This window comes from Perognathus longimembris, chromosome 1 (genome assembly GCF_023159225.1).
Source record: "Perognathus longimembris pacificus isolate PPM17 chromosome 1, ASM2315922v1, whole genome shotgun sequence".
NCBI classification, from domain to species: Eukaryota; Metazoa; Chordata; class Mammalia; order Rodentia; family Heteromyidae; genus Perognathus; species Perognathus longimembris.
In genome coordinates, this window is record NC_063161.1 from 146,830,169 (window position 1) to 146,853,198 (window position 23,030).

Here is a 23,030-nt window from a genome sequence, read left to right on the forward strand (position 1 = left end):
TACACTGAAGCTACATCTGTGTCAAAGGTTTACAGACTGGTTGACTAGAACGTTGTGGCCGCAGAAAAATGTATGTTACACTTAGACACTAAAAATCATTTTAAGATGTCATTAGTCCCCTCAGTAGACCTTCACTGCCAATTTCTATAAATTGTTTGAAGCACCAGTTGTATTTTGCAAATATATTGACTTCCAACTTCTTTTTGTTCTCTGTCTGTTAGAAGTTCATATAACCTGTTCCACAATGAGTATGTCATTTAGGAAACTTGAATCTATGGTTCAGGCAGTGGCCACTTATATTTGGCTCAAAATAAACAATCTCTTATTCTATTTGGAGCAAGAATAGTGTTTTCTATCAACAGATACCATAAGGTATGTCATCCCCTCTAAGAGCTGAAACTCCAGAAGTTCAGAATTATAGGACCAGTGACCCAGATGGCATAAGAACAAATTACATTATTATTATTTTTATTTTTTTGCCAGGCCTGGAGCTTGAACTCAGGGCCTGGGTACTGTTCCTCAGCCTCTCTGTGTGTTATGCCAAGTCGCAAGACGACCACCAAGAAGACCACCGAGATTCAGACATTCGGAAATGCAAAAGCAAGGCAAGGCTTTATTCGAGCTGCAACTCGGGCCTCGTCCTACCCACCGACACAGCGGAGGTTAGGAGTGAGCCCCGAGCTGTGATTACACAGGGCTTATAAAGGCAAAGAACAAGGTTACAACAATCAGGTGTTCAAGCAAGCAAGATTAGGACACAGGTACAAATCTGATTGACTCAGGGTTCGATTCTAAAGTGGGGTTCACGTGGTAAAATGGGGTTCACGTGGTAAAATGGGGCCTGACTTCAAAGTCTGGAACTTCATGTGCTCAAGGTTAGAACTCTACCACTTGAGGCACAGTGTCACTTCTGGCTTTTTCTGTTTATATGGTACTGAGGAATCAAACCCAGGACTTTATGCATGCTAGGCAAGCATTCTACCACTAAGTCATGCTCCCAGCCTTACTTTTTTTTTTTTAAGTTACCATTAACTAACTACAAACCATTTATAATCTCAGTCTCATAATTCATAATCTTATCTTCACACAGAGATAAGAAATATGCAGAAAGATTTAAAAAGGGAAAGAGGTAGACTGAGTTCTCAGAATTGTGTCAAATCTAGGCTCTGACACTTAGAAACTAGTAGATGGTCTTGCTAATTCATTACCTAGGCCTTTATTACTTTGCCTGAGGATTATGGTAAAGTCCTAAGTGATAGCCTATCAGCAGAGTGCTCAAAGATGATGTTAGGTTTATGTTTGTTTATTTTTCCCTAAAGTACATGCTCTATCTTAGTTTTTGTCAGTACTCCCCGGGCCTTATGCACTGATTTGCCTTTTTCTGCTCAAGGCGGGTGCTCTGCCACTTGGGCCAGACATCCACTTCCAACTGGTTTTTTCGCCAGTTCTAGGGCTTGAATTCAGGGCCTGAGCACTGTCCCTGGCTTCCTTTTGCTCAAGGCTAGCACTCTACCTCTTGAGCCACAGTGCTATTTCCAGCTTTTTCTATTTATGTGGTGCTGAGGAATTGAACCCAGGAGTTCATGCATGCTAGGCAAGCACTCTGCCGCTAAGCCACATTCCTAGCCCCCCACTTTTAACTTTTTGATGGTTATTTGGAATAAGTGTTCCTCTGATTTTTTTTTTTTTTTTTTTTTTTGCTGTTTGGCTCTGAACCAGGGTCCTCAGATGTTAGTGTCCTGAATACCGACAATTACAGTCCTCAGCCACAGTGCCCATCTAGTAAAGATATTAGTTTTGCTGTACTTTTTTTTTTGGTTCTGGGCTTGATCTCAAAGACTGGGTGCTATCCAGAGCTCTTTTGCTCAAGGCTAGCATTCCACCACTTTGAGCCACAGCTCCACTTCCAGCTTCTTCTGTGATTGATAGGAGTTTCAAGGTCTTACCAGCCCTAGTTGCCTTTGAAACTCGATCTTAAGATCTTAGTCTCCTGAGTAGCTAGGATTACAGGCAGGAGCCATCAGTACCCTGCTGCTATTCTAAAAACCAACCAACCAAAACAAAAAAAAACCCAAACTATTATGTTATCATTGTGAAGGGTCACTGGGTAAGTAGAATTTCACCTCGTGTTCTTAAACTGTAACAGTGAGGTCATCGTCAGGGGCAGGCTATTGACCCCAGACTACCTTAGGGACTGCATAGGGGCTGACTTGTGAGCCAGATCAGCTCCTACCCAACCTGTTAGGCCTGGGTGACAGTTACTGTCCACAGGGACAGCTTTGGAAGGCTTTTCTCCTAGTGCATCTCTGCTCTGAGCTTCCCAACTGAGCAGGCATAAAACTCGTGCAATAACAGCAATCTGTTAATATCTGGAAGGGCGTAACACAGGCTGAAGTACAAGGCCCGGGGCTCTGCCCTTCCAGGCAAGCCCAGTCTGTGTGCCTGTCTCCCCTGGTCCCTGGTGTCAGGTGGGAAGGCTGGGGTCCAGGAAGGCTTTTGTAACAGGCCCAGCCCTTCCTGAGGACTCCTGATTGGGGTAGGGTGGGGTGGGGTGGGGCGGGGGGGGGGGGGAGTGGGACTGAAATCAAGCTCGGGAGTTCTGGCTTGGTTTCCGCCTGACGGAGTGAACTCGGGCCGATTGCTTTCTCCTCTGGACCTCGGTGTTTTCACTCTCTCAAAAGGAAGAGAGCCCACGAACCGCAAAGGTTATGGAAGGATCGCGGGGCCCAAACGCGCCGCCCAGACCAAAGGGACCGGGCCCGTGGGCCTACAAGCCCCAGCATGCCTCTCGAGAGAGAGGCGGGACACGGTGATTGACAGGCAGTTTTTGCTAATCAGCGCCAGGCGGGGTGGGGTGGGGGGACGAGGTGGCGCATGCGCAGAGGGTTTCGGGCGGGTGGGCTGGAAGCTGTGGACGCGTTGGAGCTGCGGGCGGTCAGGTAGGGGGCGGGAAGGAGGGTCCGGGATTTGGGGTTCGGGCCAGGGCCTCTGGCCGTTGTTTGAGCAGCAGGGCGGGGGTGGTGGTGGGTGGAACCCATGCCTAAAGGCAAGGTCTGAGAACCAGATCGCTGGGGCAGGACTGGGGTGGAGGGTGGGCCTGTGAAAGGCAGGCGCGGGGGGGGGGGGGGCGGGGAGAGGGACATGCTGTGGAGATGGGTGGGGGTGCAGCCGGGGGCGGGGAGCGAGGGGCTCCGACTAGATTCGCAATGGGAGCACCTCGGGAGATATGAAGTAATCTGGGGGCCCTGAGAATAGAGACGGGGTGCAGCATCTGCAGACGGGAGTGATTCGGAGGCCCCTGCAGGGATCTGGGTTCAGAATTTCAGAAATAGGTAAGAATTTGGGGGTGGGAGGGAAGAGGGGTGTCTTGATGAGATTGGGCCGGGGGGGGGGTGGGGGTGGTAAATCTTGGAGCCGCAAGATCTGAGGTAAGAGAGAGCCAGGGTCTTAATTGCTAAAGAAAGAGACATTTCGGGTGGAATGTGAGAGAGGTTGAGGGGTTGAATTTTGGGGGCAATGGGTGGGAGCACTGTGTGGTTAGCAGAAAGACGGCAACACCCCTAGTGAGATGGGTGAGAAGAAGGGGCGGGGGTGGGGGAGAGTTGGCACAGTGTGGGAGATGGGGACTCAGGCTGAAGGAGGACAGAAATCCGAGGTGTGGGATCGAAGTGCGGAGCTGGGATACAGGGTTGAATTGAAGGCTGCAGAGATTTGGAAACAGGGATTAAAGGATATGCCAGGGATTTGGGGCACATGCGTGAATAATAATTGGTGAGGGTTGCAAGGTTGCAAAATATAGCCCAAAGGTTGAAATTCTGTTAGCCCAAAGGTTGAAATTCTGTTTGGGAGCCGGGATTGGAGAGGACTGAATGGTGGTGGGGTGGGGCTGTGGAATTGAAAATTCTGGGTACATCTGTGGAGTGATGTCTTAGGCTACTCAAGGAATTGTCATCAAGTCTGTGCATAGGATACCCAGATACTCAGGGAGTTCTGGAGACACCAAGAACTTACAGGTCATCTGTGAATAAAACTAGAGATAGTATAGGAAGTTTAGAAGAACTCAGAGGCTTAGGAATAAAGGAATAAGTCTTCAGAGATGGAGAAGGAAGTGATACTCCTTGTAAGGGGCAGAGCCTTCTTCACTTAGGACTCCTTATTTTGCAATTGGTGTGGTAATTCTGCTAACACCACTCTGACCTTCACACACACTTCTCCCTGCCCTCCCAAGGTAGTAGCTTCGGGGAAGAAGAGGGTAGTGGGGTGAGGAAGGAAAGTAGGAAACAAGGTCCTATGCCTAATGCTTCCTTTTTTGATACTGGCAAACTGTGACGGCAGATGCTTGAGACTTCCAAGAGTGAGGGAAATGGTCAAGCCTGAATTAATCTTATGCAAGATCTAATATACCTCCCAGGCTGTGGCTCTGAATGAGGTGTGTGGGGTGGGAGGAAGGACAGCTCACATTTAGTTCTGTGCCTCCATCTTAGTCAAAGGTGATTTTGTCCTCCTAGGTAATATTTGACAATGTCTGGAAATTATTTTTAGTTATCGCAGTGGAGACCACTGGTTTCTAATGGGCTGATCTCAGGAATACTGTTAAACATCTTACAATGCCTCCACAACAAAGCATTGTCTCACCCCACTTGTCAGTAGTGCCAAAGTTGAGGGACCTTGCTCTAGAGTCCAGTATTTGGGGTTCAAATCCTGTCCCTGTCTCTTCCTGTGATTCTGTGAATGAGTTACTTAACTCATCCCCACTTGACACTTCAGAAAAGGATGTTAAAATGACAGAACCTACGTCATAGGAATATTGTGAGGATTCAGTGAAAAATAAACCAGAATGCCTGTTATTCAGCCCACAGTAAGTGCTCAACGCTGAGTAATTTCTTTAAACATCAACTTCCTTGCTCAGTTTCCTTAAAAATTCTTTTAAGAAGGGGCTGGGAATATGGCCTAGTGGCAAGAGTGCTTGCTTCCCATACATGAAGCCCTGGGTTCAATTCCTCAGCACCACATACATAGAAAACGGCCAGAAGTGGCATTGTGGCTCAAGTGGTAGAGTGCTAGCCTTGAACAAAAAGAAGCCAGGGACAGTGCTCAGGCCCTGAGCCCAAGGCTCAGGACTGGCAAAAACAACAACAACAACAACAACAATGACAAAAAAAATTCTTTTAAGAAGGTTCAGTGATATGTACTTTTACATATGATGAAATTAAGGCTTAGGAAATGATGTCTAAGTTTCCTGAAAATGGCAGTTTTACGTTCACATCCAGAGCTCTGCAATTGTGCATTTTCTTGCTGTTCTTCAGTGACCAGCTTAGTCTTATTTTCTTAGCCTATTCCTCATGAAAAAGGAGGATTTCCCACCACTATTTAATATTAAATTGAAGTCAAAAGTAGGGGGATCTATCTTTCTAACAAGGTAGGAAGGAAACCTACTTTGTTCTTTGTTCATAGATCAGTAATGTGGTGAATAGTTGAGTAGAGGAGCTGAGAAGATTTAAGAACCTACAAGATGAGGTGTAGAAACCACTGACTTGAGAGAAGCACCTCATAGTCGGGCCTCAGGCTGAGGAGAATGACTTCCTCAGCCTGAAGAAGAGTGGTTAGTGCTCTAGTCCGTGGAGCATCTTTCCTCTGGGACAGAATAGTCTCTGTCGGTTCCAAGATTTGGTACAGCATTGCTGAAGCCAGTTGAGAAACAAAGCTGGACTACGTCCGAGGGCAAGGGACTTTAAGAGACAGTTCTCTTAGGAAAATATGTACTAGGAATTGAATCAGCCTTGCAGTCTTGGGAGACTGGCAATCCACACTCCTTACTTTACGGCTCTTGTCTGTGTGACCTTAGGTCAAGCACTTGTCCTGTCAGCCTCTATTGTTAAAAATACAATTAACTATGTTTGTTGAGTGCTTATTAAGGTACAGCATCTAGCTGACAGTCTAAATATGATTCCTCAGTTTTTAAATGAGAAATCCTAATAAGTTAAACGGCTTGTCTTAGTCTAACAATAGCAAGTGGCTCAAGACGGGTGCAAAGTCAGTTCTGTGTGATTCCTAAGTTACATTATACTTGTTTCCACAGAGGAACTTTCCCAACACTGAAAAGCTCCTATACCTGTATCTAGAGAGTGGTTTGAAGCCAAGAGTTTACAAGTCTCCCTAAGTGGATCAGCCTAGGCACACTATGGTTTGTTTGCCTTTATGGCACTCATTGCATTATGGCTTTGTGGTAGAACTGTCGGATTATCGTCATTCCTGGGTGCTTTTACCAACCTGTTAGCCAGACTTGTCCTGGAGATGATAATCAAATTAGAAACTGGATCTAAACATTTTTGAGCGACTATGGTTTTATGGCTGGGAGTTTACACATGAACTCTTTGAGTTCTTGTTCTACTACTGACCAGCTTTTGGCTTTTTTTCTGAGCATTGATTTTTCTACTTCATGAATAGGAAGAGCACATTCTTCACGTAAATATGAGAGAAACGAGTGATATACGAAAGGCACCTGCCACTTAATAAGTAATTGTCATTTTCTGAGTAGTTGCACTTATAAGACAGAAGTTCATCTTCACTAGAAAGAATCGAAGTGTTATTCTGGCAAATTTTAATGACACCAGGTTTTGTTTTCCATCTACCCCTCTTACTAATCCTTTAATTCAAACAAACAAATGTAAAAATCCCCGCTCATGATTAAATAAGCACATATTATATCCAGAGGGAAAAACTCTTAAAGAGTTGAGTGGGTTGAGTTGGAACAGCCCTGAGCAAAGGCAGGTCATTGTTCCCTTAGCTTGTATTCTTTGATTCTTACTGACAGTATAGGTCTTGAGGTATTATGCTGAATTAGATGTTTCTGGAAGGGAACTTTTTCTGGCTTGTCTGTGCTAGGGATTCAAATCTAGGGCCTGATTCCTGAACTATACCTTAGTCAAGGAAACTTTTAAGCTTGCTTTTTAATTTTTGAGAAAGACATGTACATATTTCTTCAGCAAATCCTGTTATTGATTTAACCTAACCTTGAGTTGAGTTAGCTAAAGCTCCTTTTTCCACAAATATCTGTGTGTGTGTGTTTGTGTTTATGTTTTTTTTGTATTTATTTTAGGTGTCCCACATAGCTACAACTTTTTAAAAAAATTTATTTTTATTTATTTTGCCAGTCCTGGGGCTTGGACTCAGGGCCTGAGTACTGTCCCTGGCTTCTCTTTGTTCAAGGCTAGCACTCTACCACTTGAGCCACAGCGCCACTTCTGGCCATTTTCTATATATGTGGTGCCGAGGAATCGAACCTAGGGCTTCATGTATATGAGGCAAGCACTCTTGCCACTAGGCCATATCCCCAGCCCCCACATAGCTACAACTTTTGAGGCTTGTTTGTATCTGCCTATAAGTCTCTACTTCTTGAGCTAATCTTGGTTGCCTGTAGTTGCCTTAAGTACCCCACACAAACTACAACTCAGAGTCTCATCAAAATCCCGAAGGCCTAGGTGAATACCGTGTGGTACTCTGACTTCCTGAAAATCAGGCTTGTTAGTATAGTGGGTGACCTGGGTGCAGGAGAGGTTATCCACTTGGCTAGCAATCTGTTAAATGCCTAGGGAGTAAATACAGTTTAGAAAAGTTGGCCTGTGATAAACCTTGCAAAAAATGAAAACAACAACAAAAAACAAACCAGGAGAGCATCTTCATAGTAAAATGGACCTTCATGTCTTAGGAAAGGAAATATCTTTTATATGTTTCCTATCTTTTAAGTGTAAGTAAGTTCTGTTCATGCGTGTTTGTCCAAATTGAATCTCCCATGAATGCTCAGTACAGATTTATTTAAGGCTCTCCAGTTTTGCTCATGGCCTAAGCTACAGAGGAATGCTAACAGACATAGAGAGACACTGAGATAACTGATTTATGATAGAGACAAAAGCATTGGATGAGAAATTGAAATCTCAGGTCAACTCATAACTAGATTCTGAGATCAGATAGAAATCTTCAAGGAGGCTCAGAATGTTGTTATTATTTAGATAGCCCATGCCTCTGCCTGTGGAAAAGTGTGCATTTTCTCTCCCTGGGTATGGGCAGCAGGATGTCATAGCTGTTACTCTTGCTGCTAATGATAATAAAAGCTGTTATTTTCCGTACACTTTTGTGTCTGCCAAGCTTGGGATTGTACTTAAGTGTTGTACACATTTACTCTCATCAAATTCTTTACAGTAATGTGGTAAGGAGATGTTGTTTCACAGCCCCATAGATATACATAGATACACTGAGATCTAGAGAAGGCAAATAACTGTCTCTGGAGTAAGTGGAAAAGCTGAGATTTAAATCCAGAAGGCCTGATTCCCGAGGTCATTTTCTCGGTCTCTTACTCTGCTCACTCCCAGCTTGTGACTTAGTCTTCAATCTGCCATATGATTTCTGAGGGATTAATTTGTCTCCTTGTCTGTTTCCTTATGTGTATTAGCCTGAGATCACTACTATATGCTGCTTTCAATAGTCTTTGGTAGCAGGAGCTACAATAGATTGTTTTGTGAATTCATTTACTCACTAATTTCTAGCCTGGATGTGTAACATTGCCAATTAGATCCCTTCAAAACGGATCATTCTTTTCATTTATCTCTACATACCATTATATTCCTCAAAGAGAGTAGAGGTTTGTTTTTTGTTGTTGTTTTTTCTTTCAATATTTACTTTGCAAACTGAATTCTTTGTGAATACTAGTACTGTTTTTTATTGCTGATCCTGTTCTTGACTGTTACTAATATTATGGTAAGGGGCATTCTTTCATACTATTATTAGGCTAAGTACTTTATATTTGTTATCTCTAGTTATCACAGTGATTTTTCAAAAAATGATCTAAGGAAATGGAACTAGAGAGGTTTAGTAACTTGCCACTTGTCCCAATTTTGTAATTGACAGTGGGATTGCATCCCAGTTCAATTTGATTTCAAAGTTTATGTTGTTCGGTTCTCCTTGCTTTTTTTTTTTTTTTGTACCTGTATGGAAAAAAAATCCAGTGGTATCAGAGAGGGTAAGGCTGGGTTATCACTATAGAATTTTCCTGAGTCTTAGATCAGACAGAACAGACATCCTAGGTGGTAGATTCTCACCTGGAGTCAGCGCTGTATGTCCTGGGGTCAGGATAGGATGGAAATATAAGTTGTTACCTCAAAGGAGTAAGTGAAAGGTGTAAACTGAGGCTGAATGAGGTGGGAGAGAAAACTTGAGGGTACAAAGTACACAACAAGAAATATTTAAAGGATGACAGAAGCAGCTAAGATCATAAATATGTTAGGTTTTCATTCTGGTTGGTCATAGGTTTTTGAGCTGGCAGAAAATGGACAGTAGCATACTTGGAAAGTAGGGAGGGGGTAATGAGATAATTCTATTCACCTGTGTAGTCTTCAGGGAACCTGAATGTAATAAAGTTGGTGTAACAAATCAAGTGTTGTTATGAATTGTTATTAACAGTAATGACCAGATAAACCCTTGTGGATGAGAGAGGCTAATCTGTATGTCTATTAGTTCATTGCAGGCTGAGAATCTCTAACAGCTATGTTTCCAGGTCTGAGGCTCTGCATGCTTGATACTTTAGTGAAGGGAAATGATGTTTTTCTGGGACTCTTCAGGGCAAGAGTTTGTGACATCCTCAGAGAATCTGGTGAAGTTATAGACATAGTTAATTTGGGGTATGAGTGTGGGGGGTCATAGTAAATTCCTTTATAAAAAGTACAACTGGTTTCTGAGATAGGGAGGCAGGAAGCTTTTGGATTGAAGGAAGTGATAAGGATATTCCAGAACGCTAGGAAAAGAATTTGCTGGTATTTTTACAAGTTGGCAGACTTGCTTAATTAGCTGATCTGCAGTGCCAGCTTTAGGAAGAACAGATGTCTCTGTTGCACATTGTAAGGTAACACACTCTGGATCCAAACACCAAATGTTGCTCTCAGTCTGTTCTCCCAGATGATGGAATTGTGAAGGTCTGCTTGGATCCTGAGTTGAAGTTTCTATCATCCACAGGAGACCATCTAAACTCATGATACATGATAATTTGTTCTTTTGTTGAGGCATAGATTTGACTCAAGGCTAGCGTAGGAGCATGTCACTGAGTTAATAAATCAATCTAACCGTCTCTGTAGTAGCTAACTATCATAACTTGTGTTACTGTTCCTTCTCTGAGGAGAAAATTATATGAAGCAGCATTTTTCAGAACATAGTCTAGAGAAAGATGAAAATAAAAGAGATAGTTTGGAAGTATTGGGTTAAACAATACAAGGATACTTACTCTGCCATATACTACCATGTTGGATCTGTGTAACCTTGAGGTCATGTTTCTGAACTTTATAGTTTTCCCATCAGCAAAATAGGATAAAAATATTACATGGCTCACCATGATCATTATGATGATTAAATGACATTAAGTCTGTGAAACACCTGACATGGTATCAGCATAGACCAGGCACTGGTCTAATACTGGTTGCATTCCCTCACAGTAGGGGGCTTTGGGGAAGGTAGGATTGACTAACATGGTGTGTGTGTGCCATGGAATAGTTGTCAGATTGCCTTCTGAAGCTAAATGTGCCATGATATATATCTTTATATTGACTCCTGTTCTTCTTTATGCCCGGAGAAGGTTGATGATGTGGGCAAAGCTTTTCTTAGCTCACTGCATTGTCCTTAAAACCAAGCTAAGTTGCTCTCCACCTCCTCTTTCTCCTTGATAGTTGACCATCTGCTCATCACAAGCCTGCACAGGTGCAGCCATCAGATTTGCATCTTAAAAAGGCTGCATTTATCCATGTGACTCACCTTGCTAGATATATCCATTCTAATTTTGGGTATAAGTTGGCAATGACATAAGCTGGAGCATATGTGTATGGAGGAGAGTGGGAGTGTTCATAATACCTAGTGAGTGAAGCAGAGGGTATTCCAAGCCAGAAATAAGTTGTCCTGATAAGAAACTACTATTTGGTAACTCATCTGGGCTTGAATATTTGGCCGTTTCCATTCCCCGACCATAACCCACTCAGTTTTCAAATCTTACTGATCATATTTCTGGAATACTGCTCAAATGCTTGTCAACCTACTCCCCAGTTTAGATTTACCATTATCTCTCCCAAGCTATTTTGCTAGCATTCCATACTAGATCTTTGATTTTCTTCCCCACTTATTTCAGCTTTACACATGTATTTCCCTGCTCCAAAACTTTTCTTGCCTCACAAGTCCCTTCCAATAGAATTCTGGAAGTCTCCTTTTGCTCTGAATACCATCGGTAAGCACCCCAACAGACCTTTCTAAATGTATTCTCAGTTACCCCTGTGTTCTTCTACAGTTTGAACTAAGGACCAGAAAAAAGAGAAGGTTCTTTAAGACTATTTTGGTGCAGAGCCGAAACTCCCCTGTCTCATAGGCTACATATATTATTCATCTAATCCTCACACTAACCCAGTAAAGGCAGTATTATTTCTACTTTACAGATGAGGCAAATGAAACAGAGAAAAGGTCAAATGTTAAATTTCTAGTACATAAAACGGTCTTGTCTTGCTCCTGCTTTCTAATGTTTGTTATGGCTGTACACTTTGCCTAGTTTTCCTCACTCCACATTCCTATGCATTTGCCCAGGCCTGTATCAAGTGCAGTTTCCCTTCTGGAAGTCTTATTTCTATCCAGTTAGAATAAATCCATCTCCACAGCCACCCAACTTAGTTTATATTCCATTCACGAAACTGCTTTCTACCTTGATTATGAACTTACATGCCTTTTTCTTTTTCTTTTTTTTTTTTTTTTCAAGTTTGAACATGTGAAGAGCAGGGTCCTAGTTCAGCATGTGATAGCTGACTAAGATGGGCAAATTGGTGAGTGGGAAGGGGGATAGATGAATGGGAAACATTTCCTTGTACTAACACTCAGAACTTTTTATTCCCCTTGATGACCTCTAGGCGTCCAAATCGAACACTAAAACCCTGTCTTCCACATTTTAGTCACAGTTTTCTTTGCTTAAAAGACCTTTCTCTCTCCTTGCCTCATTTCCTCAAGACCTTCCTTAGGAGCAGTACCCCTCCTGGACAGCCCTCCCTACCTCCTCTAGGGATGAGCTGTCAGTCTGATGCCCACAGGGAATAATGTGGCACTTCCTGTTACGCTCATCACTCTTTTCAATGTACACACTTTTTATGTGATTTTCCTCCTAGTTTGTGGGTCATCCAATTCACAACTTAGGAACTTAACCACTAGCATGTGCTCCAAGTATACTAGGTCTAGTATTGCCAGGGTTTGTACTAAGGACATTCTATTTATCATGTTATGTAGTTCCTACAACATGTATGTAAGTGTTTAAGGTAGAAATGATGACCATGACCTTGAGGAATCTTAACTTCTTGAGTTCTCACCCACTAGGCATTGCTTAGTCTGGTTGGTTTTCTTGTATGCCACGTTGCCTGGCACATAATAGACCCCAGTACTCTATTTGCAAGTCCAGACTGAATGAGTAATCACACCTGTTCTGCAAGTGTGCTCTGGCTGGGCTAATGGTTGTAGGCAGTGGAGCAGGAGTCACTCATTATTTTCCTTTTCTCTGCAGCCGGAGTTCCAGCCTCTGGAGTATGAATGCTAAGCTGTTCGCTTCTGGGCTGTGCTAAGAGGACGGGAAGAGCCATGGCCGCCGCCGTAGCCGCCTCGCACCTGAACCTGGACGCGCTCCGCGAAGTGCTCGAATGCCCCATCTGCATGGAGTCCTTCACGGAAGAGCAGCTGCGGCCCAAACTCCTGCACTGCGGCCACACCATCTGTCGCCAGTGCCTGGAAAAGCTCCTGGCCAGCAGCATCAACGGTGTCCGCTGCCCCTTCTGCAGCAAGATCACCCGCATTACCAGCCTGACCCAGCTGACGGACAACCTGACCGTGCTGAAGATCATCGACACGGCGGGGCTCAGCGAGGCCGTGGGGCTGCTCATGTGCCGGGCCTGCGGCCGGCGGCTCCCGCGGCAGTTCTGCCGGAGCTGCGGCCTGGTGCTTTGCGAGCCGTGCCGGGAGGCGGAGCACCAGCCTCCGGCCCACTGCACCCTCCCGGTGAAGGAGGCCGCGGAGGAGCGGCGCCGGGACTTCGGGGAGAAGCTGACCCGCCTGCGGGAGCTGACGGGCGAGCTGCAGCGGCGCAAGGCCGCCCTGGAGGGCGTCTCCAAGGACCTGCAGGCCAGGTACAAAGCCGTGCTCCAGGAGTACGGGCACGAGGAGCGCAGGATCCAGGACGAGCTGGCTCGCTCGCGCAAGTTCTTCACCGGCTCCCTGGCCGAGGTGGAGAAAGCCAACAGCCAGGTGGTGGAGGAGCAGAGCTACCTGCTCAACATCGCCGAGGTGCAGGCCGTGTCCCGCTGCGACTACTTCCTGGCCAAGATCAAGCAGGCCGACGTGGCGCTGCTGGAGGAGACGGCCGACGAGGAGGAGCCGGAGCTCACCGCCAGCCTGCCCCGCGAGCTCACCCTGCAGGACGTGGAGCTCCTCAAGGTGGGCCACGTGGGGCCCCTGCAGATCGGGCAGGCCGTGAAGAAGCCGCGCACGGTGAACGTGGACGACGCCTGGACCGCGGAGGCCGCCGCGGCCCCTGTCTCCTCCGCCGCCTGCCCCTCCGTCACCTTCCGGGAGATGGACCTGAGCCCCGAGGAAGTGGCCGCCAGCCCCCGAGCCTCGCCGGCTCGACAGCGGAGCTCGGAGGCGGCCTCCGGCATCCAGCAGTGCCTCTTCCTCAAGAAGATGGGCGCCAAAGGCAGCACGCCGGGCATGTTCAACCTCCCGGTCAGCCTGTACGTGACCGGCCAGGGCGAGGTGCTGGTGGCCGACCGCGGCAACTACCGCATCCAGGTCTTCACCCGCAAGGGCTTCCTGAAGGAGATCCGCCGCAGCCCCAGCGGCATCGACAGCTTCGTGCTCAGCTTCCTGGGCGCCGACCTGCCCAACCTCACCCCGCTCTCGGTGGCCATGAACTGCCACGGGCTGATCGGCGTGACCGACAGCTACGACAACTCGCTCAAGGTGTACACGATGGACGGACACTGCGTGGCCTGTCACCGGAGCCAGCTGAGCAAGCCGTGGGGCATCACCGCCCTGCCCTCGGGCCAGTTCGTGGTCACCGACGTGGAAGGCGGCAAGCTGTGGTGCTTCACCGTGGACCGCGGGGCCGGGGTGGTCAAGTACAGCTGCCTGTGCAGCGCCGTGCGGCCCAAGTTCGTCACCTGTGACGCCGAGGGCACCGTCTACTTCACCCAGGGCCTGGGACTGAACCTGGAGAGCCGGCAGAACGAACACCACCTGGAGGGCGGGTTTTCCATCGGCTCCGTGGGCCCCGACGGGCAGCTGGGTCGCCAGATCAGCCACTTCTTCTCCGAGAATGAGGATTTCCGCTGCATTGCTGGCATGTGCGTGGATGCCCGCGGCGACCTGATCGTGGCCGACAGCAGTCGCAAGGAAATCCTCCATTTCCCTAAAGGCGGGGGCTATAGTGTCCTGATTCGAGAGGGTCTCACCTGCCCGGTGGGCATCGCCCTCACTCCCAAGGGGCAGCTGCTGGTCCTGGACTGTTGGGATCATTGCATCAAGATATACAGCTATCACCTGAGAAGATACTCTACCCCTTAGAGAATGGGGACTGCCGTGCTCTCTTCCGCTCCCCGGCCAACTTCCCTTCCCTTAAGTCTTTGGTTGTCCCATGGTAAGGATAGTGTAGACCGGGTCTGGGTCCCCCATTCCAGCTGGGTTGTCCTAGAATCTTAGAAGCTCTAGTTTTTAGTGGATGTTCTTACTATTATTATGATGAGTATTATTATTTGTTATTCTCTCCCTGCCCCCCTCCCATGTAGAGCTTTAACAGGTATTAGCTGAAGTCTGATTAGAAACTAGGCAGGCACTATTCAAGACTCTCATAGAGAAAGCCATTTTAGACCTTCGCACCCTGTGTTTGATATTTACCTATACTGAATCCTGACCCATCTTTTCTCCTTTGGCTTTGATGTCCCGGGTCCATTGTTTCTTCCCTGTTATAATGTGCTTCAACTGTGATCCTTTCTCTTCATCTCTGGTTGCATTCTGTGCGCATGCTCCAGTAGGGTCTGCTCCACCCTCCGTGACGTTTCAGACCTCCCATGCCTGTAGCATGATGTCTCAGGTTGTTTGGTCACGTTTACCAATGTGAGAATGCATTCACGCAGTGCCACCAAGAGAGATGCCTGGTCCTTTGGGGAAACAATACCCCTTGGCTGAAAAGTCTGTGCCATCTCTCATTATGGATGTGCCAGAGAGTGGATTGATTTTTAGCTATTAGTGTTGAAGACCAGCCTGGAATTACTTGCTTTGTAAAGGAGCTCATGGGGTTAGAAGTGTGCCACAACGAAGATACAAATAAGCAAACAGAAATACTGATGTCACCAGCAAACTTGATAGTCTCTAGGGCCCAGCACTGGTTCTGCTCTTGCCGCTCACCGGTGCCCAGTTGCCCAAGGAACTGTACAACACCTACCAGAGCTAACAAAATGGGAAGGAACGTAGACACATCTGCTTTCATTACAAAAACAACAAACTGTTGGGTAGTTACTCAGTATTTTCCTCATGTGAGTGCGCACTGTTTGACATTGGGATTTTATTTCTGTTCTATCAAGCATTAAATAATTGATAACTTTGTTCATCACTGGTAGTCATGTCTTAATTGAATGTGGGACTTGGGAGGTAAGAAGAGAAACAACTTTTTTACTCTACCATTTTGCTTCCTTATCTGACAGTACCATTCTTTGAGAGCAAGTTGGGATCTATTTGTGTCAGAATGCAGCCAAAGTACCATTATATGAAGGTAAGACAAATCTCACCCCCACATTCAAGTAAACAGAGCCAGCCCCCGAGGCCTTAGAGTCACCAAACCCCTATTCAAAATTGGGCTTCCAACATATGTTTAATTCTCCAATGAACAATTCAAACACAGAAGGTTGTCTTCTACATTTGACACCAGGCGTGAATGAGAATATTTGTGAGTAGATTCCACGGGCTCTAGTATTTGCTAAGTAGTATATCTTAACTCTTTTTAGGTACAGTGATGACAGCAAACCAAAGAGCTAGTCCCTTCCTCTCACAGAAACAAGACCTCTTCACTAAGCCACTCAGAATTACTTTTTGGTGACAGCTTCGGGTTTGTTTTCCCCTTTTGGCTTCTGTTGTGATCACCACTACAGTGGTAATTAAAAGCAGGGTGAAGTAGTTTGTCCTTTGCTTATCATCCGGTGAAGGCTCTGTGTTTTGATTATGAAACTGCACCTGATATTTGAAGATAGTGTAATTGAGAGGAAACTGATCCAATTAAAACTGCATCACAAATGACTCCAGGAGTTATTAGGAGCGTTATATGTCTTTGTTGTCAGTGGGGGACCCAAGGAGGTAGTAGCAGCAACCAAGGCCCTTGTCACGTGGTTTGAGGTAGTGAAATGAATATGATAATGTAGATTGGTTTGAGGTAAACAAGGCCAGGAATCCTCTAGCTGCTTGTGCTTTGGGAAACAAATGCTATCACTGTCCTTCAGCATTTTCATCTCTCTCCATTTATAAACCACAGTCCTGTCTTGGTCCTCAAGTAAATTGAGTATCGGCTGACTTAAAGTGTGGTCTATATGGTTTTGTTATTCTTTTCCTTTAGATGTTTAGGCTCTGCTTAGTACAGTCAATTTTCAACTATTTGCCATTCTGAATTACAGAGTCTGACTCCAAGAAACTACTTTTTTTTAATGATGCCACAATGGCTAGGTTTTTGTTTCATAAAGTAGCAGTGCCCTTCCCCAAATAAAATCTTACATGCAAGTCTCATGTAAAATAGATCAAAGAGCAGGTTTGGTGGGGGGCAGGGGGCTCCCTTCTCTGCATTTCCTATTCTACCATTTGTGAGTCTCCAGAATACTTTCTGAAAACCATGCAGCTATGGTTTTGCTAACATCTCAGTTCCATCTTAGTAGCCTGGACAAGGATATCTTCACTTCCTCCTCTAGAAAATGTCAACAATGCCCCCTGCTTTCAAGAAAGGGTTTGAGAAAATGTGAAAATACTTGGCTTAGTTCCTGGGATGCCTAGTAAGTCATGTCTTTGTTACCTTCTCTTATTGAATTACACAAAACTTTACCTGGTGGTCCAACCTCCCCATAAAGTACTTTCCTTCTTGCCTACATTCTTGATGAAGTAGTTTCTTGTTTTTTACAATCAAAACCTTTCTTAGACATTTCCTCCCCTTAGCCACGAGTCTCCAAATATATCTCTCCATCTGTTCTTTGCTTCTACCTAGCTCTTTCAGGTTTCTTGTATTTATAAAACACTATGCTACGTATATATGTGAGCTTTATTAAGGGATACTAATCTAAACTAGCACACTAATGTCAAGTATGTCCTCTAATTTACTCAGTAATCTCCCAGAGTTGTTGGTGACTCCAGTAATCCCGAGGCTTACATTGGACAAAAAGAGGTTCTCAGACAAATCCTTTTAGAGATGTCTGAGAAAAGTTAGTGGCACCCAAGTTAGATCCCTGCCTCCCATTCCCCACCCCATGTCACTCGAGTAATTGTAGAGAACTTAACATATGGAAGCACTGATTTGTTCCCTTTTTATGGAGCACCTACTGTAGGAGAGGCACTCGGCTAGTAAAACAAAAACTTTATGAGAACTGATGCTAGTGGCCTTGCTTTTGCAAAGAAGTTATTCTACATTCTTGCCTGAAATCCAGTGTTCTGTCACTCTGGACTTCTTTAGAGGCCATTGTGGGCTCTGTCTGAATAATTCTGAGGTTCACTGCTGACAGGCAGTTCAATCTGCAAGAAGGTTTTGCTATTGTTCTGATCAGTAGCCCCAACTGGGCTTGAGTTTAACAGTGTTTTCGTGGGTGGAAGGTGTGATGCTTAAGTGGTTGTACATTTTGTTTTATACCATTTAGCAGCCTTTTAAAAGTGAAGTGCTACCCGGGCTCTGTAGATAGGGAAATGGAAGGCAGAGCCTAATATGAGACTCTGGTCTTGGCCCCACATCAGAGCAGGATGGTGATTTGCACTCAAGACATGCAGCCCCTCAAGGGATCTGACCACAAATTACAGATACGAAGCAGCGGATGTTTGGGATGAATTTTTATAAGCAGGGCATTGGTAGGGTAGAAAGCTGTTTAGCAAAATGCTCCGATTGCAGACCTTTGGCTTTATCTTGTCAATATCATTAGTATTCATGGCACCCTGTCTTAGCTGTGAAGTTAGTGATGGAGTTCTGGGACTGACGGTATTCTAGTGGGAATCTCACTAGACTCAAGTCAGTTGTGTGTCAGTCACAGCTTTTCCTCCTAACTTTCTAGCAATGTGACTTCAGGTGATTATCCTGTCTCGGAGCCCATCTGTTTCTCTACTTGTAAAATAAGGAAGTTGAACCAGATCCATAAAACTCATAGCTCTATGATTTTTGTTTTTGTGCTAGTAGTACTGGGGCTTGAATTGAGTTGCATTCCCTGAGCTTTTTTGTGTTTTGTTTTTTGCTTAGGGCTAGTGCTCTACCACTTAAGCCACAGTTACTTCCAGCTTTTTTAGGGGTTCATTGGAAATCAGTCTCATGGACTGTCCTGCTTAGACTGGCTTTGAACCTTGATCCTTAGATGCTAGCCTCCTGAATAGCAATGATTATGTGTGTGAGCAATTACCAGGCAAGCTCTGTGATTTTAATTAATACTTTAAACCAATGCAAATTATGGTTGAGATTTCCTTCACTGTTTTGACATGGTACTTGTTATTATTTAATTGTGTGTGCACTTGAGAGGTAGGGAGAAAGTCCTGCACTTCGGAATTGGCTCACCTTGTTCCAGTGACTTCTCTACTCCAGCTAATATGACCTTATCTCACGATTAGCAGGTGTTACCCAGCTGTACTCACCTTTCCTTATCTGGAAAAAGGAGATGGCAGGTTACATTGCAAAGGGCAGTGGTTGTGAAGATCATGACAAGATATTAATGGTGTTGGTATATGTGAATGTACCTAATTAAGAAAGTAGGACTTTGATTGTAAGGGGCAAAGGCTTCCTTCCCTTAGTCAAGCTGATACACAATCCTACAACTGTGCTGATGATAGACCAGCACTTTCCAGCACTGTCTGGCTTCTTAATTAAAAAGCTTATTGGAAGAAAAGTGAGATCTCCAGAGGGAAGCAAAACTCATTTGTTGCCATGTATCCTGCAAGGAAAGCTATGCCTAAATCCTAATTATTTGATCAGGGCAGTTAAAATATCATTTTGACTTTTTGAGAGTTAAATGAAATTTGAATTTTAAAAAGATTATATGTATATAATTGAATGTGGAAATAATAAATACGTAGAAATAAAAACATTTAGCTTAGAAACATGCATGTTTATCTCAAAGATGACTAGCCTAAAAGGCTTTTTCCCCCTCCATAGCAACCTTCATTAACTCAAATAACTATAAAAATAAGCCTTTGTAATATGTTAATTCTGTTTCACAGTCTATGGTGAAGAAATGATAGGTGTGAAACATTTAGCAAGCTATGAAGCACTTTGGAAACATTTTTGTGGAAAAAGTATGGTATAAAATGGATGAGGAAAATTATTTAGTAAGACACCAATATCCTAACCAAAAACATGGAATAGTTTGTGTTATGTCAAATATATGTTTTTCCTCTATAGGTAAATACTAGGTTTTCCTTTTGGCAGTTTAATCCAGTCTACCAAGTTAAAACTATAAGAACATTGTATATTTTCACTAAATAATGAGATCTGAGGTTCTGTTTATTTACTTGCTGTTAAAAACATATAGGACATCTACTGTTTACTAATATTCATATTTATATTAATGGATGCCATGTGAAGTCAGTTACCAAAAATTGTACATATGATTTAAGGAAGTAAGAAATGACACGGTACAGAAATGGAGTTCCAAGTGTCCAAAGACTATTTTAGGGTGAGGGTATCTAATTGTTAAAGGACCTTGAAAGCAAGGGGAACATCATGAGAAAAAGTGTAACACTGAAGACCAGAATGAGAAATTGGAACCAGCAAGTTAAAATCATGCCAATGGGGGAAAGGTGTTGGGGAGGGGGACAAGTGGAAGAAAAATGAGGGAGGGCTAAACAAGTTTGATAACAAATGTACTCACTGCCTTATGTATGAAACTATAACCCCTCTGTACTTTACTTTGACAATAACTCCCTCCCCCAAAATCACGTCAATATGAGGAAACTAAGAAGAAATGCAAAAGTCTAAAGAACTCCATTTGTCCCTATCCTGTAAGCAATAATTCCTCCCCTAGGCCCTGTCATTCCTACCAGTGGCCATAACCCAGAAGGCCTCATTCTTGGGTGGTAGAACATGGATCAGAATCTCCTTGGAGTTGGTAGTGTTGGAGGGCAAAAGCAAAGTTTGAGAATTTATCCTCCCAGTTTTCTGATATATCTCCATACTTGGAATCACTGGCATTGGTTCATAATTACTAATAATCTGTAAGTAAATGTTCCTCCTAAGCCTAAGCCAAATGAGTTTTAAAATATCTGCATTACTCCAGAGTAGGGTTTGACTCATATTTGGATCTTTTTTTTTTTTTTTTTTTGGCCAGTCCTGGGCCTTGGACTCAGGGCCTGAGCACTGTCCCTGGCTTCTTCCCGCTCAAGGCTAGCGCTCTGCCACTTGAGCCACAGCGCCGCCTCTGGCCGTTTTCTGTATATGTGGTGCTGGGGAATCGAACCTAGGGCCTCGTGTATCCGAGGCAGGCACTCTTGCCACTAGGCTATATCCCCAGCCCTTGACTCATATTTGGATGTTTGCTGACAGCTTTCAACACTCACCATGGTTGCTTTATGTAAGGAACTACTTATAAAGAAAGGTTGGTAAGAAAGCTCAATGTTTCCACCTTTGGTACCACTGGGAAGTTGAAATCCGGTAGATAGCAGCCCATGCATGAGAGCCCTCAATCCTACCTTACTATGCAAAGCCACGTTGGTCTCCTTTACCTGCTCTGGATTCCACACCGCTCTCCCCAAAAAGCTTCACGGTGGGGCTAGTCATAAATCTCCATGTCTGAACCAAATTCTAGGTGGGGTCTTAACTCTGGAATGACTACTGTGATTGATGGAAAGCTGGGAGGCCACGGGATCACCGCCACCACTAGAGGGTGCTCTTTTCTTTTCCTTGCTTTGGCTGGCTGGCTCTGTTGTTTTTCTAGTATATTTTGGCTTTTAGTTGCTAACCAGCTTGTCCTTGGGCTATGCCACTCTGCCAAGGAATACTCAGCTAAACTGTCCGTTTTCATAACTGGCATTCTCGAAGATGGAGGAAAAGGAGCCTGGGTCATGTTTCTGTCCAGATTTGTAGTTGAATTGTATATAGATTCCTACATAAGTTGTGATTGATACTAAGCTCAGAATGACTCTTACCCTGTGACTTTTAGTTCTTTATCCCATCCAGGAAGTGCCCCCATTGTCTAGAATGTTCATGGGGAATCCTGACACCCTGTGCCAACAAACACATGAGCCTGTTGGTTCCTCGTGTGAAGGAAGACTGGAATGCTCTAAGCCCATACTGGTGAAAGCAGATGGGTCAATGGGACTTTGCAGATACTCACACCACTGTTACCAAAGAGACATTCTTAACGTCAGAGGGAAAAGCATTCATGGAACCCCACAGCAGAGCCAAGGGATTACACCTGATGTAAGCCCACAGTTCTGAAACCCTATAAAGCAACTTGGTTCACCGGGTAGGGAACTCTTAATCCCAATGATACAGGGGGGAAAAAAGAAGTTTATATATGAGCAGCATAACAAGGACACACTATCCTATGCCAAACTGTATACAGTTATTAAGAAAAATATTCAATATAAAGGGACAAAGCAAAACAATAAAAAGTCCATAATTTGACCCAATCAAAAATACAGTATTTACTAAAGATCTATCTAGCAACAAGGTTGCTTATTTGCTCTTGAACCTCTACAACTTGCAACCTGTGTTCTGAGTTAACTTTTTTTTTTTTTGCCAGCCCTGGGGCTTGAACCCAGGGCCTGAGCACTGTTCCTGGCTTCCTTTTGCTCAAGGCTAGCACTCTACCACTTGAGCCATAATGCCACTTCCAGCTTTTGCTGTTCATGTGGTGCTGAGGAACCAAACACAAGGCTTCATCCATGCTAGGCAAGCACTCTACCACTAAGCCACATTCCCAGGCCTCTGAGTTAACTTTTTAACATCTCCCAGTTGTCAATTTTTGTGGTCACTCGGGGCTCAAATTAGTTTCACTTGGGAATTTTAAATTTAAGCAAGGTGTCTCTAGCACCTTAGGGCAGTTACTGAGGGCATTTTAGAACACAGAAAGAGGACAAATAGTATGTGCCATCGTAAGCATCAGAACTATTGCCTAACTTCCCCGTCAGATAGCACCCATTATTCTATAATATGCCCTTGTGGCCATGGGCACTTAGACACAATGAGTAATAAATTAAAATTGAATTAAGTCTTTGGCTCTTAACAGTTGTCTTACCAAAATGGGAAGGCACAGACCTTCCCATCCTTCATTAGTTAAAAGAGTTAATATAGCCCCTCATAAATTAAAACAAGGCCTTGGAGGTTTAAAATCCTTATACCAGACTCACTTAGAGAAGTTATTATCCCCCCGGCTTCACCCTTCTAATGGCTCAATTTAGCCTGTTCTTAAAACTAGAAATAATGAATAGTACTTCATAGTAGATTACTGGAATCTTAACATTGAACTTCTTACCTACATGAAGCTATTTCAGTTGTTATTGAAGCTGCTAAGCACTTAACCAACAACTAGTAAATACTTTTGCATAAATACTGGCTAACATGTTCGCATCCTATTTTCACAGATTATCAACCAGTTTGCCACACCACCTTCAAAGGGCCTCAATACCATAATACTCAGCACAGTTTGTGCTGACAGAACTTTGATTACATACAACTTTTTCTAAGAGCTTAATAATGACCTCACACTGATCACCCACCCTCATTGAGGAAATTCATTTAACACACTTACTGAGGACAGAGA

General features: G+C 44.4%; 2 protein-coding genes across 6 annotated transcripts in view; one reads left to right on the plus strand and one right to left on the minus strand.

Annotated features, from left to right (window-relative positions):
- Astn2 (astrotactin 2) overlaps nucleotides 1-23,030 on the minus strand; it is an 861,877-nt gene that overhangs the window by 196,458 nt on the left and 642,389 nt on the right. The gene's annotated exons all lie outside the window — the stretch shown is intronic.
- Trim32 (tripartite motif containing 32) overlaps nucleotides 2,897-23,030 on the plus strand; it is a 28,127-nt gene continuing 7,993 nt past the window's right edge. Inside the window, exons 1-3 of one of the 2 annotated variants that reach the window (XR_007210177.1) lie at nucleotides 2,897-2,939; nucleotides 12,566-15,480; nucleotides 19,893-19,902. Coding sequence is in view for 1 of the 2 variants with exons in the window: in XM_048340560.1 (XP_048196517.1) it covers nucleotides 12,592-14,616 (2,025 nt within the window). In the remaining variant the exon portion in view is untranslated. Of the gene's footprint in view, nucleotides 2,940-12,565; nucleotides 15,659-19,892; nucleotides 19,903-23,030 lie in introns of those variants that run through there. The other variant, XM_048340560.1, reaches the window with a different exon arrangement.